The sequence below is a fragment of the Rhinolophus ferrumequinum genome, chromosome 10 (genome assembly GCF_004115265.2).
Source record: "Rhinolophus ferrumequinum isolate MPI-CBG mRhiFer1 chromosome 10, mRhiFer1_v1.p, whole genome shotgun sequence".
NCBI lineage: Eukaryota > Metazoa > Chordata > Mammalia > Chiroptera > Rhinolophidae > Rhinolophus > Rhinolophus ferrumequinum.
The window spans coordinates 41,642,323-41,661,383 of record NC_046293.1 but is presented as its reverse complement, the minus strand read 5'-3'; the positions used below and the strand labels follow the sequence as shown (position 1 = coordinate 41,661,383).

At 35.9% G+C, this 19,061-nt stretch overlaps 1 protein-coding gene across 1 annotated transcript in view; it reads left to right on the top strand.

The window, feature by feature from the left end:
• PKP2 (plakophilin 2) overlaps positions 1 to 19,061 on the top strand; it is a 78,003-nt gene that overhangs the window by 22,335 nt on the left and 36,607 nt on the right. The window contains exon 5 of the mRNA XM_033118490.1: positions 12,511 to 12,718. Within this exon, the coding sequence (XP_032974381.1) occupies positions 12,511 to 12,718 (208 nt within the window). The remainder of the gene's footprint in view (positions 1 to 12,510; positions 12,719 to 19,061) is intronic.

Sequence of the window (19,061 nt, the reverse complement as noted above, 5' to 3'; positions counted from 1 at the left end):
TGATATGGTAGATGTATGTTTGACCTTTTAAGAAATTGTCAAACTGTTTTACAAAGTAGCTGTGCCATTTTACATTTCCCTGAGCAATGTTTGAGAGTTCTAGTTCCTCCACATCCTAACAGTTGATAACGATCAGACTTAATTTTACCCTGTAAGTTTGTAGTGGTAACTCATTTTGGTTTTAATTTGCATTTCCCTAATGACTAATGATGTTGAACATCATTTTAACGTGCTTATTTGCCATTGTATATCTTCTTTGGTGAAATGTATGTTCCAATCTTTCCCCATTTTTAATTTGAGTTTTTGTTTTCTTACTGAATTTTGATAGTTTTTTATATATTCTGGATATGCCATTTTTAAGATATGTGATATGGAAATATTTTCTCCAGTTGTGTTTTGTCTTGTCATTCTCTTAACAGTTTGTAATTTTGATTGAGTTCATTTTACCACTTTTTTCCATTATGGATCATGCTTTTCATGGTGTATCCAAGAAATCTTTCTGTAGTCCAAGGTCACAAAGATAATCTATATTTTCTTCTATAAGTTTTATAAATGTTAGATTTTATAGTTGGTCTATGGTATATTTAGGGTTAATTTTTGTATATATTGCGGGATGTGGATTGAAGTTCCTTTTAAAACAATGTATATACATGCAATTGTTCAGGCACCATTTGCTGAAAAGACTATCCTTTCAGTATGAATTGTTCTTGCACCTTTGTTGAAAAGAAATTGATCACATATGTGTGAGTCTATTTCTGGAATATATATTCTATCCCATTGATCGTTTTGTCTGTCTTTATGCAAATACCACACTGTCTTGATTACTATAGTTTTATATTGTCTACAGTCATTAAATTCACTGTTTTTATTTGCAGATGGCATGATCTTCAATGTAGAAAATCTGATGAATCTACAAATAAAGATAGTCTTGTTTCTTCCTTTCTAATCTGGATGGCTTACATTTCATTATTCCTTTTTTTCTTTTTGTACTGGGTAGACCCTCCAGTACAATGTTAAAAAGAAGTGAGAGTGGACATGTCCTCTTCCTGATCTTAAGGGAAAAGCATTCAGTCTTTCTTTCACTATTAAGTATGATGCTACCTCTAGGTTTGTTTATATATTTGTTTATTTTTGAGGGATTTAACCTAAAATAATTTTGTGGGGAGCTTTTTTTTGAAGAAAGGAAATTTTTTATATTTTAGTATCTTTTAACACCATTTTTTCCTTCTTTGTTGTTTTTTGTTTCTTTAATTGAGATATAATGAAATATAACATTAGTTTCGAGTATAAAGCATAATAATATTGTATATGTATATATCATATATACATATGATGTGATATCATTGCACTGGGTTTACTTACCACCCGTCACCATGCATAGTTACAAATTTTTTTCACTGTGATGAGCACTTTTAAAATCTACTGTTAGCAACTTTCAAATACACAATGCAGTATTATTAACTATAGTCACCATAATGTACATTACATCCCCATGGCTTACTATTTTATAACTGGAAGTGACTAACCTTCACCCATTTCACTCAACTCTCAAACCCCAACTCTGGCAATCACCAATCCCTTCTCTGTATCTAGGATTTTGGGTTTGTTTGTTTGGTTTGGTTTGTTTTTTAGGTTCCACATAAGTGAGATCATACAATATTTGTCTTTCTCTAGTAGACTTATTTCACTTAGCATAATGCCCCTAGGGTCCATCCATTTTGTCACAAATGGCAGGATTTTCTTCTTTTTCAATTGCTGAATAATATTCCATTGTGCATATATACAACATTTTCTTTCTTTCTTTATTCATCAGTGAACATTTAGGTTGTTTCTATGTCTTGACTATTGTAAATAATGCTGCAATGAAATAGGGGTGCAGCTATCTTCTCAAGTTAATGTTTTTGTTTTCTTCAGGTAAATACCCAGAAGTAGAATTGGTGGATCATATGCTAGTACTATCTTTTATTTTTAAAGAACCTCCATACTGTTTTCCATAGTGGCTGCACCAATTTACATTCCCACCAACAGTGCACAAGGGTTTTTTGGTGGTGTTTTGTTTGTTTTTTTGTCACATTCTCAACAACACTGGTAATTGCTTGTCTTTTTGGAAATAGCCATCTTAGCAGGTATGAGGTGATATCTCATTGTGGTTTTGATTTGCATTTCCCTGATGATTAGTCATGTTGAACATCTTTTCATATACCTGTTGTCCATTTACATACATATTTTCTTTGGAATAATGTTTATTCATATCTTCTGTCCATTTTTTATCATTTGTTTGATTTTTTGCTAGTTATATGAGTTTTTTAAATATATTTTGTATATTAATCCATTATCAGAAATATAATTTGTATATATTTTTCCCGTTCCGTAGGTTGCCTTTTCCTCTTGTGATCGTTTCCTTTGCTGCACAGAGGCTTTTCATTTGGTGTCTTCCCACCTGTTTAAAATTTTTGCTTCTATTGCCCTTTCTCTTGGTGTCAAATCCAACACAATCATCGTCAAGACCAGTACCCCAGAGCGTACCTCCCATATTTTCTTCTAGGAGTTTGATAATTTCAGGTCTTACGTTCAAGTCTTTGATCCAATTTTCAATTGATTTTCTTGAATGGTGTAAAATAATGGTCTACTTTCACTATTTTGCATGTGGCTGTCCAATTTTCCCAGCATCATTTATTGAAGAGACTTTCCTATCAGCATTGAATATTCTTCTGTTGTAAATTAATTGACCATATATGTGTAGGTTTATTTCTTGGTTCCCTATTCCATTCCATTGATTTATGTGTCTGTTTTCATGCCAATACGATACTGTTGGTTACTATAGCTTTTTAATATAGTTTGAAATCAGGAAGCATGACGCTATAGCTTTGGCCTTCTTTCTCAAGATTTTTCTGGCTATACAGGGTCTTTGTGGTTCCATACAAATTTTAGGTTTGTTCTATTTCTGTGAAAAATGCATTGGAATTTTAGTAGGGGTTACATTGAATCTATAGATTGCTTTCGGTAGTATGGACATTTTAACAATAATAATTCTTACTATCCATGAGCATGGAATATCTTTCCATTTATTTTCATCTTCCTCAACTTCTTTTGTCAATGTCTTCTTATTTTCAGTGTACAGGTTTTTCATCTCCTTGGCAAATTTATTCTTATGTACTTTATGCTTTTTGATGCAATTGCAAATGGGATTGTTTTCTTAATTTCTGATCATTCATTCATTTTAGTGTATAGAAACAATAGATCTTTGTATATTGATTTTTTTAATCCTGTAACTTTACTGAATTCATTAATTAATTCTAACAGTTTTTTGGAGGAATCTCTAGGGTTTTCATGTTATCTGCAAACGATGATAGTTTTACTTATTCCTTTCCAATTTGGATTCCTCTTTTTTTTTTTTCTCTAGACTTGTTGCCTGGCTTAGGTAACTTGTTTCCAGTATTCTATTGAATAAAAGTGGCAAGATTAGGCATCCTTGTCCTGTTTCTAATCTTAGAGGAAAAGCTAATAACTTTTCACCATTGAGTGTGATGTTTTCTGTGGGCATAAGTTTTTCATAAATCCCCATTTCGAGTTAAAGAACTTCCCTTTTATCCCTAATTTTTCCCTTTTATCCCTAATTTTTTCCCTTTTATCCCTAGAGTTTTTTTGTTTGTTTTTTGTTTTGTTTTGTTTTTACTCAGGAATGGCTATTGGATTTTTATCAGATCCTTTTTATGCATCTGTTGAAATATTTCCATGGTTCTTATTTTAATTTTGCTAATATGGTAAATTACTTTCTTCGATTTTTAAATGTTATCCCATTTCTGGGATTAACCCCACTTAGTTTTGATGTTCTGTCACTTTTTATTTTTTTAATTAGATTTGCTAAACTTTTGTTAAGAAATTATACAGCAATATTTATAGAGAATATTGATCAGTAATTTTCTTGTCTTGTAATGTCTTTGTCCGGTTTTAGATTGAGGATAATACCAGCCTCATAGGATAAATTAAGAGGTGGTCTCTTCAATTTTCTGAAAGACTTTGATTGGAGCTGGTATTGTTTCTTCCCTAAATGTTTGGTAGAATTCACCAGTGAAGCTATTTGGTCCTGAAATTTTCTTTGTGAGAAGTTTTTTAACTACCAATTTTGTTTCTTGAATTGATGGGACTCTTTGGGCTGTTTCTTCCTAGTGAGCTTGGGTAGTTTGTATCTTTCAAAGACTTTATTTCATCTAAGTTGTTCTAGTGCTCTTCATTTCTTTGTGTAGATGTCATCTGTTATCATTTCCCCTTTGCCGGAAGAATTTTCTTTAACATTTATTTTAGTGCAGGTCTCCTGGTGATTAATTATTTCAGCATTTGAATTTCAGAAAGAGTTTCATCTTTGCTTTTGAGAAGTAGTTTCACTACCAATAGATTCATTGGTATTCACAGTATTTTAATTACAGTGCTTGAAAGTTGTTGTTCCACTGCCTTCTTACTTACAGTGTTTCAGATAAGAAATCTCCTGTAGTCCTTATTGCTCTTCTGTACATACTGTGTCTACCCCCCACTCACCCAAGCTGCTCTTAAGGTTTTCTGTTTACATCACTGGTGTTGAGCAATTTGGTCACAATATGCCTTGGTGTAGTTCCCTTAGGTTTCTTGTGCTTGGGAGTTTTTGAGCTTTTAAATATGTGGATTTCGACTTTTCATCAAATTTTGGTGTTTTGTTTGGAAATTTTCAACCATTAGTTCTTTATATATATTTTCTTTTCCTCCTTTGGGAACTCTAGTTATATGCATATCAGGCTGCTTGAAGTTGCCACACATCTCATCCATATGCTATTCTTTTTCTTCCGTCTTTTTCCCGCATGTGTTTCCTTTTGAATAAGTTCAGTTGTATTTTAAATTCACAAGTCTTTTCTCCTGCAGTGTTTAATATGCTGTTAATCTCATTCAGTATGATTTTTTTATTTTATAAATTGTAGTTTTTATCTCAAGAGGTAAAAAGTGAGTCTTTTTTATACCTTCTGTGTCCCTATCTAACATGTCCCTTTGCTCAAGATTTCTGATCATATGGAAGACAGTTAAAACAACTGCTTGAGTGACTTTGTCTGCTAATTCTAACATCTGTGCCCATTTTTGGTGGGTTTCAGTTGATTGGTTTTTCTCCTCAATATGGGTCATATTTTTCTTCTTTGAATGCCTGGTATTAAGAATTTTATCTTGTTGGATGCTGGATATTTTTATTTTTCTGTAAATATTCTTGAGCTTTATTCTAGAATGCCGTTAATTTACTTGGAAACAATTTGATCCTTTCAAACCCTGCTTTTAAGATTTGTTAGGTGGGACCAGAGCAGCATGTTTTCCTAGAACTAATTAGTCCCCATTTCTTAAGGCAAGATACTTCTGAGAACTCAACCTAATGCACCATGAATCATGAAGTTTTCTGGTTGGCTAGTGAAAATAGGCAGGGTTCATGGGCCTGTGTGAGCATGAGGAGCTATTCCTTTAAATCCTTTCAGGTGGTTATTTCCCTGGCTTCGGGCGATTTCCTCACACACAGGCACTAATTAATACTCTACTGAATATTAGAGGGGGACCCTCTGCAGATTTCAAGAGTTCTCATTTTGTGCAGCCCTTTTCTCGCTGCTGCTCTTCCCTGGAGACACTAGCCTGCTTGTTCTTCTCCGATTCTGCACTCAGTCTCCTTAGCTCTGCTTATTGAATTCCACTAAGGTTTCCCCTCATTGAACCCACAGCCTGGGAATGCTTGCTTGTTTTCCACCTCTTAGGGATCACTATCCATTATTGCTTCATGTCCAGTCATTGCAATCATTGTGTGTTTTGCCTGCTGTTTAAAATTGTTTCAGGAAGTAGGTAAATTCAGTCCTTTTTATTATGGAGTCATTTTAAATGTTGGTAAATAACTCCCTAAAAATCCTTCCCCAAATTGTACAAATTTACACTCCCACCAATATTGTATCAAAGTACCCATTTACATGCACCATTACTTCCACAGATATTATTCTTCTTTGTTGGCTTTTGTTAATCTAATAAACACAAAAAATCACTGTATAGTAGAAAATTTTCTCTCTTGTGAAATCTAGACTAATAGTTGGTCAGTTAATCAAAGAGTTACAGAGAAATCTTTTTAAAAATTACACACACACACACACACACACACATACTTATAAAGTGTCATCATCATTCATACATAATCTATACCCATTATGTATCATATGCCATTTTTAGTTTCTTTAAAGTGAAATGAAAACTTAATGGTACTAATTCATCTAAGTTCAAATCCTTTCAGATTTTTACATTTTCTCTAGTCTTTTACATTAATTTTGTCCACAAATAGAGTTTTTTTAAGCTCTTCACCTTTATCTAGTCTTTCCAAAGCATTTAGATTAATTCTCAGGGAGACAGAACTCTTTTCATATTTATATTTCATTCATTTTTAGAATAGGCAAATAATACATAATATAAGAACAAGTACTGTTGACAATACATTGGGAAACAAACCTAAGTTATTTTTGGTAAACATGTAACTCAACTGGTAGAAACAGGAATGTAAAGCCCAACACAGAGTACCAGCTTTCGATAGTACTTGGGGATTCAGCAGATTTCACAGAGGGGAAAAAAAGAATGAGTTAATCCTACAGATCAGGTAAGCAGAGTCAGACGAAAGAGCTTCTAATTTTTTCACTTGCATTTCTTTCATCATAAAGTTGAGCACTTTTTTTATTTTTTATTTTTAATGGGGAATATTGGGGAACACTGTGTTTTTCCAGGACCCATCAGCTCCAAGTCAACTCGGTTTGTTTTTTTCAATCTAGTTGTGGAGGGCGCAGCTCAGCTTCAAGTCAAGCTGCTGTTTTCACTCTAGTTGTGGAGGGTGCAGCTCACTGGCCCATGTGGGAATCGAACCGGCTACGTTGGTGTTATGAGCATTGTGCTCTAACCATTGAGTCATCCAGCCGCCCCACGTTGAGCACCTTTTGATGTATTTTTTTGACCTTGTATTTCTTCAGTTGATTGTCAGTTTTTTATCAATTTTTCTACTAAGATATGTATCTCCTTAATGATTTGTAGGTGTTCTTTACCTATGATACATAATCCAGTGTTACGTGTCTTATGGTATATTTCATCATGCAGGATTTAAAAATTCTTATGACGTCAAATTTGTCGATATTTATTCATGGCATCTGCAGTTTAGGTATTGCTTTAAAAAACCTATCTGCACATCTAGATTATTTTTAGTTTTAAAAATTATTTAATTATTGGGTATTTCTCACTGACCGTTGCCTATGTGTTTGTTCCATAGAAAGAATAAGGAAGGATTTTTCAAAATAACGCATTTAGCTAGTAATGAACCTGCTGTGTAAGTGAAGAGAATTGGGCTAAAATTAGACCTTTTACAGCTAAGTCAGATAAATGTTTAAATCTTTTATTCCCGATCTTTAAAAACTGGGCATTATTATGCATGCTTTCATTTTATATTACAGAATTACTTGAATTTTTCTTTTGTTACCCAGGTTGGGCTAGATTTCCATTACCTTTTAAATTACTAATTTTATTACAATTATCATTTTGCTTACATATAAAATTTAGGCTGTACTTGCCTTCTTAATTCTTATTCAGTGATAAATCTAGAACAAAGACTGGTTTTGAGAATACTGAAACATGAAAACTATATTGAAAACTAAAAACATATATGCATTGTAGAAAAATCTAAGTATTGTGATGTTATATAACCCAAGAACATTAACAAAATCCTTCTAATATTAAGCATGACACTATAGTTTTTAATTTATGTATAAAAAACAATTACAGTTTGGACATAAAGATCAAAATTTTAAGTCATATCTTTTAAAACCAATGGCAACTTTTTGATTCTTATTTTACATGATTGGGACTCTCAGCATTTAACACCGTCCATCCCTCTGTCCTTTCTCAAACTTTCTTCTTTTGGTCCAGAGTCTCCTGGTTCTCTTTCCATCTCTCTGGCTCCTCCAGGTGTCCTCTGTGAAAAATTTATCCTTGACCTATCCTTTAAATATTCCTTAGATGCTTTCCTGGGGCTTGTCTTATTCAACACCATCTCCTGACCTGCCTCGTCGACTTTTATGGTTTCCAATAATGTGTGACCTAGATGCGACGACCCATAGCATCTCCACCCCATACCTCTTTCCTGGTTTCCAAACCACATGTCCATCTATTTCCTAGACTTCCCACTAAACTCAGCATCAACTTACCAAGAAATGAACACATTATCTTCTTTTGCTATTCTTCTCCACTAGCCCACCCTCCTTCTAAACTTGGTCTTCCTGCTGGGTTGAGAGGTGTAAGCATTGCCTCTCAGGAGTCACTCAGAGATGGGTTTGAGTCCCAGCACCCTAATTACCTGAGTGATCTCGAGCAAGATATTTTGCCTCTCTAAGCCTCAGCTTTCCTACCTATAAAGTGGAAATAATAGTCCTACTACACAGAGAGATTGTGAGAATGCAATCCGACAATGGTACAAGACCTGCCCCAAAATAATAACTCAGAGAATATTATTTCCTCTGTAAGTGAGTAGTACCTCCCCCAGTTAGTATGACAGTTGATCCCTGTCACCATCATCGCTGTTAATCCAGCTGCCTCCTAATTAGTCTCCCTTCCGCCATTCTTATCCATTCCTAAGCCAGTCTCCTCACAGCACCCAGGGAGACCTTCCAACAGCTGCCCCAATTGCCTGCAGGATAAAGGACAGATTCTTCATTTGCAAGACCCTTCTTAAACGGGTTTTATTTTTATGCCTGCTTCAGATCTCATCACCAAAGCAGTGACTGCCATAACTGTCTTGTAAAATCTTATTATATTATACATAATAAAACTCATACAAATTCCTTATAAGAAATTTGAGAACTTAAGAAAAAAATATATATACCCACAGTCCCTCTATCGTTATCATTTTGGTTTTCTCTGATTTTTTTAACACATATATATACATAGCTGGAATCAAATATGTAGCTTGGTTGGTAGGGATCGTTTTGTTTTGATTTTTAAAAGCAAGCACAAATATGTTTGTTTGTTTGTGTGTTTGTTTAAATACAAAGCAGCAAGCCTCATTCACAACTTAACATCCCCACCATTTCTCCCAAACCCCCGAATCTCATTCCCTTCTTTATGTTTATGTTTATGAGTGGAAATGCGTATTTTACTCAGCTTTTCTCAATAACATTGTATCATAAGCATTTTCTCATAACATTAATAGTTTGTAAACATTTTATGGTGGCGTAGTAGTAGCTATCATGTGCTGAGTAATTACTACGTGTCTAGCACACGATTGCCAATCTTGCACAATCCCCATTTGACTGATGAGGGAACTGTATGACTAATAAAATACCTGTCAGTTCAAACATTGCTCTATCTGTCCTCGGGATATCTCAGCACGTGGGTACATGACAATTAATCATTAGCCAGTCTTCCCCCATTGTTGGACATGTATGGTTTCTTATTTTTCACGATTATAAAAAAATGTAGTTACCATTATCCTGTGTTAGAGTGTCTGCATTTCAAATTATGTCCTAATGAAGGTTTCTGGAAGTGAGTATTTTTAGTTTTTGACACAAATTGCCAATTGCCTTCCTGAAAGTTTATACCAATTTACAGGGAGTGATTAATTCAATGGGAGGCAAAGGAGAGAAAGGGAGTGACATTTCAAGGAGAAGGTGACATTTGAGCTGGTTCATGGAGGGTGAGTAGGGCTTTGCCGGAAGAGAGACAGAGTGGGGAGAACATCCCCAACAGGAAAGGAAGTGAGCACAAAGGAACTGCACGGGCATGAGAGAGCCCTTAACCTCAACAGTCAGTCTGTTCCCTCTGCTTATTTGCCAGCAGAAATCCTCATCATTTAATAATTTCAGAGTTGGAAGGGAAGAGAGTCAAAGAGAAAATTAAAATTCTAATATGCGACCCTGCCTTTTCATATATTTAGAAATCATCTCAAATGAAAGCTCTTTTGAAGTTCTGAGACATTCATATTAGTCTGTTTCTTTTTTCCTTTTTCCAAAGAGAGAACAAATCCCCTGGTGATTTAGTATAAGTGGGAAACACATGTAACCAATGGTGTAACACATGTGGTACCAGCTGCTGCCCCGAATTTAAAAAGGCAAGAACAGCACATATGACATTGGTCCTAATGTATACAGGATTTATCACCAGTGCCCTTCTAGTTATATGCAATGCGGAGAATCTCATCAGCTTCCTGCATTTGATATGATTTGTATCCATTTGCTTGACATAATGGGTAAAAGTAACTCAAATCTATTTTTAAATGTGGGGTAAGTGCCACACACCAGAGAGTCAAATTTTGTAGTAAGTAGAGCTTTCGTCGGATTGCAGCGTTTATCTGAGCACGGTGTGTCTGCAGTTCCTTCTTTCCTGGCTGCAGCAAGTGCTGAAAGCCAAGGGGATAAAGGTGGCCCGGGGAGAGAACGGGTCAGAGGGCCGGTAAACAAAACTGTCATCCACACTCCCTGCTCAGGACAAAGGAGGCGTCCACATGTCTCTTCCCACTAATGCTGTCATCATACCTGGAAATGCATGTGGCCAGTAAGTTTCTTCACATTAGATTTTGAAGAAGGCAAACTAATAAATTATAAATTGAGTAATACAATATTTCTGAAGCTACCAGAGTACCTTCAGGCCAAACAGGATTTTCTTTGTACAACTGATGTTTATGCTGCTACTGTGAAGATTTAATCGAGCTGGCATTTGAAGTTTATAGAGTGGATTTAACCACCTTAAAACCCAGCTATGAAATAGAAATTGACGGAATTAGGGAAACATGTGAGTTATAGGCTGTTTTAAAATACATTGTGTGTTTCTGCTTTTAAGGAAATGTAATGGAATAGATGAAATGATCAAATCGATGTTCTGTTGGACCGGATTGAATTGATAGCTAAGAAATCTTTATCATTAGCAGTGTCCTACAGATATATTAGAATGGCTCTAGACATAGCCCATGAAAATTGCTGTGGCCTGTCTCCCAATTGTCTCCTGTTCTGCAAATGTCTCCTCTCAAGGGAGCCACTAAGTGGAATTATTATGCCTCATTACCAGCAGTGAACCCTTAAAGGAACCAAAAGAGTGCTTTCTTCTCAAGGTTCTTGGTAAGCTATTAATTAGATAATATATATATATATATATATATATATATAAAACTCTTAACACTATGCCAACACTTCCGAATGATAGAAGTGGGAGGAGGGCTTGTTATTTTTATTTTATTGTTATTATTGTGGTTATTATTTTTATTGTTTCGATTATTTTCCAACCTTGACTTTCATTCCTGCTTTGCTGGTCTTCTCCCCTGTCCTAACAAAGGGAGATGTAAGATTGGAAGACTGGGTCTTAAGTACTATTTATTTGTCTATGGAAGCGAAGCTAAAAATATGAAAATGTGCCGCTGGTGCAACTCTTCCCTGCGCATAAACTGTGTAATTAGAGCATCATTCTTAAGTGGTGAACTTCATGTAAAAGGGGGACTCACATCCATTTACAACAAGTTAATTTCCTAAAAATGTCTGCATTAAGATGGTGACAATGACTGAGATCTTTACCAAAGTTCTTAGCAACTTGAAACTATTTTAATGGCATGTGAATGGAAACCTATGAGAAAGAAAGCCTTCGGTCTCCAACTTCACGTTTCTCTCCAGCCACCTTGTGTCCAGCTTTCGATTTCTTTAGATAATATTTGCGGCCTAAAACACAAAATCACCTTGCTCAGACTGCCATTAGTTGGCCTCTCCTCAAACCGGCCTAGGTTTCAGTATCTAAACCTTCTACTGTTGTTCTTTTTATTCCTAGTTCTGGTCCTTTTTCTTACAGACAGCATGCTCTTTCTTGCATATTTGGATAGAAGAAATATTTTTTTAATTGCACATTAAAAAGTGTGAAGTTGTGTTATTTACTTAAAGTGCTTGACTAATGTAATAAATCTTTTAAATACTCAAAGCAATTGATCGTAAAAATAGCTCACATTTAAGGTTAGTTTGCACTGTTACTATGGTTGTCATGGTAAACGAATTTTTAATTCTACCATTGATGAAGATAATTTCTGTTCAATTTATATGGACTGTAAAGTTCTGTCCTAGAAAAAAAAAATGCTCTTGTAATGTGGTATTCTTCCATAAAACATTCCTTATTCCTCTAATTCTCAGTTCTTCTTGATTGTGCTTAGGACTTTTATCACTTAAGTGTTTCTGTCCACTTCACTATCATTTATCCACCCTTTATCACTTAGCTTTCCTTCAGTTTTTTCATAGGGTTTTGGTTTAACGTCCCAAACTTACTGTAAGCTCCTCGGTGAAAGATACCTTGTAGCAGGAGTATACTGTACACCATGAGTCTCAGGTTATGCCACACGTACTTGCTGATTGCTGGGAGTTATAATCAACATCAGTAACCTTCATCTGCTCATTCATGTCACACGGAATGTCTTCAATGCCACATCGGAATTAATAGTCACCTGAAATAATGTGTCCGCTTCTTCTGCAGGTTCATCAGCTTCATGGCATCCCCAAGCTTCTGCAGCTCCTCAAAGTTCAGAATGAAGATGTTCAGCGAGCCGTGTGCGGGGCTTTGAGAAACTTGGTGTTTGAAGACAATGACAACAAGTTGGAGGTGGCTGAACTCAACGGGGTCCCTCGGCTGCTCCAGGTGCTGAAGCAAACCAGAGACTTGGAGACTAAAAAGCAAATAACAGGTAGGGCTTGCTGAATATTTAAGGGTATATGCAGTGCGCCCCAGCCAGCTGGCTTATGTCATCTGTTTTTCTCCTTCCCTGGAACAAATGATTGATGGGGTCATTATTTGAGAGATGCTTTCAAGGAACATTGCCACCTGCTGGTGTAGACCCCAGATTCAAAGCAAATTTTAATTCCTTTTTTTCTGAAGGGTAAATTGTTCTGAGGCTTTGGCTTAATATTTTTAATTAGAAGCTCTATGTACCTTTGACTACAACTTTAAAACAACTTCTTGACAAGACTCACTGCATGAAAAATTTTGCATACATTCACTGAGAGCCAACTGTGTAGTTTGAGAATGTGTGGGTTTCCGTATTGTCCGAGGTGTCCAAAACATTCTGAAGAGACCCAACCACAACTCCCACTTCTTTTTATTATTCACTCAACAATCTACTTCCTAAATCGACACAAAGAAAGTGAATTGGGGAGGCAAATAACATCCTAATAAAGAGGATCAATTTAATCAAACTATTCAAAAATACCAGAAACTATATTTTCCAATCCTTCCATCACCTGAACCCCTCAAAATACCAGTTCCCTAGACCACCAACCCCCACGCCAAAAAAGAAAAAGAAAAGATGTCTGGATGTGTGTTTCAGTTCTCTACTTCGTATTTCTGTTCAAATACTGATTTGAACATATAAATATCTCCTTTCTGCCCAATGGATTAGACAGATGAACTCATCAGATAGAATTAAAGCAACCGTTTTAGTAATCCTTGAAGCATGGAGAAGCATAGATTCATTTAAATGCAAAGTGCATATGGTGGAGGAGGAAGTGGTTCATTGGCGTTCCAGCCCTCCCTCTGCCATCACCATCACCATCAGCTCTCTGCTGGTGTTCCCTATACACCTTGCAAAGAGTGCAAGAAGCGTTACTGAGTGCAGTCAGTCATCAGTAGTACGTATGGCCTTGGGGACACTTTAATTATCTTCAATGTCTCAGGTGATACACATACATTTTAAAATGTAATTATAACAAAACCTTAGGTTTTTGAGGTATTTTTAGGTATTATTGGATATTAAATCTCAATTTAACAGATGAGGAAACTAAGGCCCAAAGAAGTTAACACATTTTAGTATATCATATAAAAGTTTTTTTAATGGTAACAGTTGACAATGTTTACATATTTAAAAAGGAGGTACTTCACAAATATTGTTTTGAATTGAATATATTTTGTGGTTCTGCCATCTTTTATTATACAACCGTTTTCTTTTATCTATAAAAATATTATTATATCTCTGTACCTGTTTGTATCTTAAAATATCACGTTTTTTTCTGTCTTGATACATTTTAATTTTATACAACTATATGAAGGATTGTACCATGCTACTTTTCTGCTTGCATGCTATCATATCCCATGGGAGAGTTCCTTTCTTATTTGAGTTATATTAAAATACCTATAGAAATCAAATGATCTCATTCATTCAGTCATTCATTCATGTAGCCAAAATTTACAAGGTAGCCTTCAAGTGACAGGCAGTGAAAAATCACAGTTTAGAGAGGTTGCAGATTTTATTTTCCAGCCACTAAAACATGAACAAGTATGTAATGGTTGGCATTAAAAAAAAAAAAAAAAAAAAACAACCCTCACATTTAGAACCTAACATTTGCTTCATTAAAATATCGTAATGAACCACAGCAAGAATCAGTCTATCCTGCTGTACAGTCAAAACAAGACTTCATGAAGAAGTATATTTCACTGTGGATTTTAAAAGAAGGATAGGCTTTGGACTGGTTTTTTGAGGGAGAATGCAAGTCATTCCCAGCAAAGTGAACATCACTAGCAAAGCAAAAATACAGGAAGAAGCTGCTAGTCATTTAGAGGAAGCTTGGGTAATAGAGTAATTGAGGTTAGGGTGCATGGTAGCTAGAAAGCTTGGGAGGATGTGGGTATATGTCAAGGAAGTAATCCATTGAACCATGCTTCCTCGTCTTTTGTATAGGCAATAGGAAACTCAGGTCAGAGAACATTCTGTGATATTGATGCCAAAGAAACCATTCAGTCCTCTTTAGATAATCTGCAGAGCTGATAAATGGAGGTTGATTATACAAGTCCCAGGATTTCTAGTACAAGCCAAACGTCCGTACCAGAGTGTTCATTACCTGTTAATTGAATTGAGTGGAAACTTGAATGTTTGATACAAATCCTTCTAAATAACTTCCATTGCTCTATTAATGGAAGAACTAAATAAGTGCTTTCTGGGCCTCAGAAATAAATTGTTGACTTAAGTAGACATGTTTATATCTTTTTTAAAAAACACAAAGCAGGTAACCATATATGTGGATTTCTTCTTGTCTATTCCGTAGACATCTTCCTGAGTCCCCATTATGAGCTAGTCACTCAGCTCGGGCTTTTCATTTTTCATCTCTGTTCCTCCTGAGACCTCCGTAAAGGCTTTATTGACAATTTACATGTGATCAGTATAAGGTTCAGGGTGGTTAGTTGCCTAACATTATACAGCTAGTAGAGAAAAAAGCCCGGATTTGAACCCAGTTTCATTTGGGTGTTTTCCTATCTCAGGATGGCTCCCACCTACTGCTTAGGGGGACAGATGGTGACTCGTTTTTACACATTTTTGAGAAGGCGCTGGTCTTTGAGAATCTCAGATCAGAGAACTCTTCCCTCACTCCTCTTTGACCCTTCCTCTCTCCTCTTGCTCTTGTTATTGCCTGGGTACAAGCCCTCTTCCTCTTTCTGGGGTGCTCTTTTAGTAGCCTTGTACCTGGCCCTCCGATTCAATATTGCACATTCCCAATCTATCTACTACAATGCTAGTGATTTCTTTCTAAAACGAAAATATTATCCCATTATGCTCCCCGTTACCTATGAGATAAAGTCTGTACTCTGTCCACGGCACACAAAGATTTTATGATGTGAACCTGGTGACCCTTGACAGCAGTGTTTCCTCATACCCTTCCATCCCAAGTTCTGAAATCCTAAAGTTATCTGTCTGCTGGTCGGTTCCATGTCTCCGTTCTGTCTCAATGTCTTTGCCACTGTTGTCTTGGACTGGAGTCCTTTTTCACACCTAGAGAGCCCTCTTATCCTTCAGGAGCTGTCTCAAATATCACTTCTCCTCTGAAACAAATGCCATCCTTCTGTTCTTTAGTTTCAGCATCCCCTCTCTGAGTTTTGAAGTAAGGGGCTTCTCTGAACTACCTTTGCCTCCTGTAATACTAGGTTGCCTTTTATTTCATGTCTGTGTATTTATTGCAATAACCACTGTGGTGCTTGTGTAAGTTTCTCAGCAACTGTGGATGTCTGACCAAATATTAAAAAAAGAGACTTGTGACCTGGAAATGTCTAGATTACACAGATATGAGAGAATCAAGTGTGTTTTCAGGTAAGACCTTGATTTTTCTGACCAAGATAATAAAAAATGAACCATCTGGTTCTATACATGCCTAACTAAGTTCAGCATCAGAGCTTTGTTCCCTGGGAGAGAATGGCAACTCACTGACCTTTCTGGCATTTTCTGTACCAGCCTAGGAGAGAAACTCTTCCCTCTTTGATCTTTGCAGGATCAAAGATTTCCCCCCTATGAGATTGTCCCCCCTCCCTTACCAAGTGAGTGTGGTAGCATTCTTTGATTGAAATGAGAACAGTACCTACTAGTCTCAGAGGTTCATTTTCAAGGTCACTGAGTAATAATCACTGACTACAGTATATAGGGCTCTGCCTTGGGTTAAACAGACAGGTGATGATAAGAATGAAGCATGGGATTCTTGATCCTCTTCTGCATATCGCGTAAGGAAGAGTCGGGATGACTGTCAGTGAAATTTGTTGAAAATTCATATTTGACCGCTGCATCTTTTATGGAAATATTTAATTGGATTGCTTTATTTTCATAGAATATAAAAAACACTGCTATAAAATACTCAATATGCACTTTCTTTAAATAATTGTATATTTTTTTGTTCTTCATTTGTAATGTTCAACAACACAAGGCACCTTGGGTTTATTTATAACTTGGAATAAACGCCCTTTGTGATAATGTGATATTCTGGATAAATTTTACAAAATTTAGGTGAAAAGAGTATATCCATGCAAAGGAAATTGTAAAAAAAAATAAATAAATAAAAATCCTCCTTCTCTGTGATCACTTTGAAAAGCAAAGTTAAAAAAAACAGTGCTCCTCCTTCTCTTCTGTACTGAAGACAAGGATTCATTTAATCATAAAATTTGCACGTTTTATTAACCTAAGGGTCATGCAGACTTAGTTAAATAACTATACTTCCAGTCGTAGAGGGCAATATTAATAAAACATGGATTTTAATATCTTATTTAATTAGCTATTTTTTGCAAATATCACAGTTGGCATTATATTTTTGGATAATGCAGTTACATTATTGTTAATTATTCAAAGTATATCCCTTACTAGAATCCAGTTCCCTTTCTTTTGGCTAGAATGGGAGCCTAGTGATAGAAAATTACAGGCAAATCAGCTGCAACAAGTAACTATAATGATTGAAATTTAAGCACTGTGAATAAATAGACCCAGAAGTTAAAGGTGAGACAAATGAAAACCTAAACCCTAAGTACTATATTAGGGAATCTAGAATCAGATCATTGAAAGAGACATCTAGTCAGGATCATCTAGTTCATTAGTTTCCCAATGCCAGAAATGGGAATCATTTTTAAAATATAAATTCCTGGAATTCATCTTGAGATTGTGGCTCAGTAGATTTGGGGTGTGGCCCAGGAATATGTGATTCTGATTTGCCACTAGGCTCATTTGAAAATGGCTAGTCTAGTCTAAAACTCTAGTTTTGGGAGAAAACCTTTTTGTCGATACTTAGGTAGAGGATGAGCTCATTTTTATCTGCACCTGGTGAAACAGCTGGATCTTACAAGCAGATCTGTTTTCTTCAAAGCTGTCTTAGAAGTTTATACTTTCAGTGAGCCAAAATCTCCTTCCACGAGAATTTCCACTCATTGGTTCTAGTTTCGCCTCCTATAGTCACAGAAAATGATATCTAGCTATTAAATTTGCATTTCTTTAGTTACCACCGTGTTTCCCCGAAAATAAGACCTTACTGGAAAATAAGCCCTAGCATGATTTTTCAGAATGACGTCCCCTGAACATAAACCCTAATGCGTCTTTTGGAGCAAAACTTAATATAAGACCTGGTCTTATTTTGGGGGAAACAGGACAGAGAGCATGCATTCCTATGTATATTAGACTCTAATATCTTTTAGCTTTGGGTTAATTTTTCTATTAGTCATTGAATTTTTAATGACTATAAAATTTAAAGAACTCTGTATATTAAGGGTATTAACTCGTTTGTCTCATATTGTCCTACCTATTTTCCCAATTTGTAATTGGTCATTTATTGATTTTATGTCTGTATGTGTGAGGATGTGTGTGTGTAAGTATGTATAATTTCAAATTTCTAGTGAACATTTAAGTTCCTTCCTAGCTTCGTGCCATAGAGAAACTGGGAAGGCACGCCATTTCTATACAGTATCCTATAGTAAAAATTGAAAAATACTCAAACGCCCAAACCATATATTTGTGTAGAAATAATATTGCCTACCAAGCTATAAAAGACACGTACTGTTGAAGGAAAATTCCACTCTTTTTGTTCAAATTAATCCTGTCTGGTTTTTATTGTCAGGTGTGCTTTTCCTTTGAGTGCCCTGTGTGGTCCTTTTTAAAAAGAGGAAATTGTCCTTAGGCCTCACACTTTTAAGTCTCTGGCAGGCAGAGACTCTTAATTTGTTTGCTTATTTAGAACAGGAAGCATTTTTTCCCCCTTTTCTCTCTTTTCTTTTTAACTTTCTTTTGTAGCTTAGTAACCAACACAGCCTCAGACCTGCCATTAATTGTCTTCCACCACCTTCGGAGTTTTATTCTGTCTCTCCCCCAGTCCAGGGCCTCTGAAGATGAAGTGGGAGGAATGAAGTCATTGTGTTGCAAAATCTGTGGCTGAGGGACACTGCTGATGACTAACCCCAAATGCCGGTTTGATCAGGAAAAGACCTCGTCTGCCAAAATTCTAGTTCTTACAAGACATAAAACCCAGTGTCCCTGTACCTACGGGAAGCTGAGTGTAGGCTGCAGTGGATATTTGGTTATTGTTTTAGGAGTCTGTTACTTGTACACAGCCAAAATAAACTGTTTAAACACAAAAGACTGCATTGGCCTAGAGTGTTCTAATTGATGGGCCAAATACAAGTATGGTTGAATAATTACCAAGCTTTAATTGTACAGGCTATTATTTCAGTCATTAAAATTCGGGGAGATGATATCACCACGTAAGCCAGCCAAGGTTGCCATGTTTGCTTTTCTCATAAAG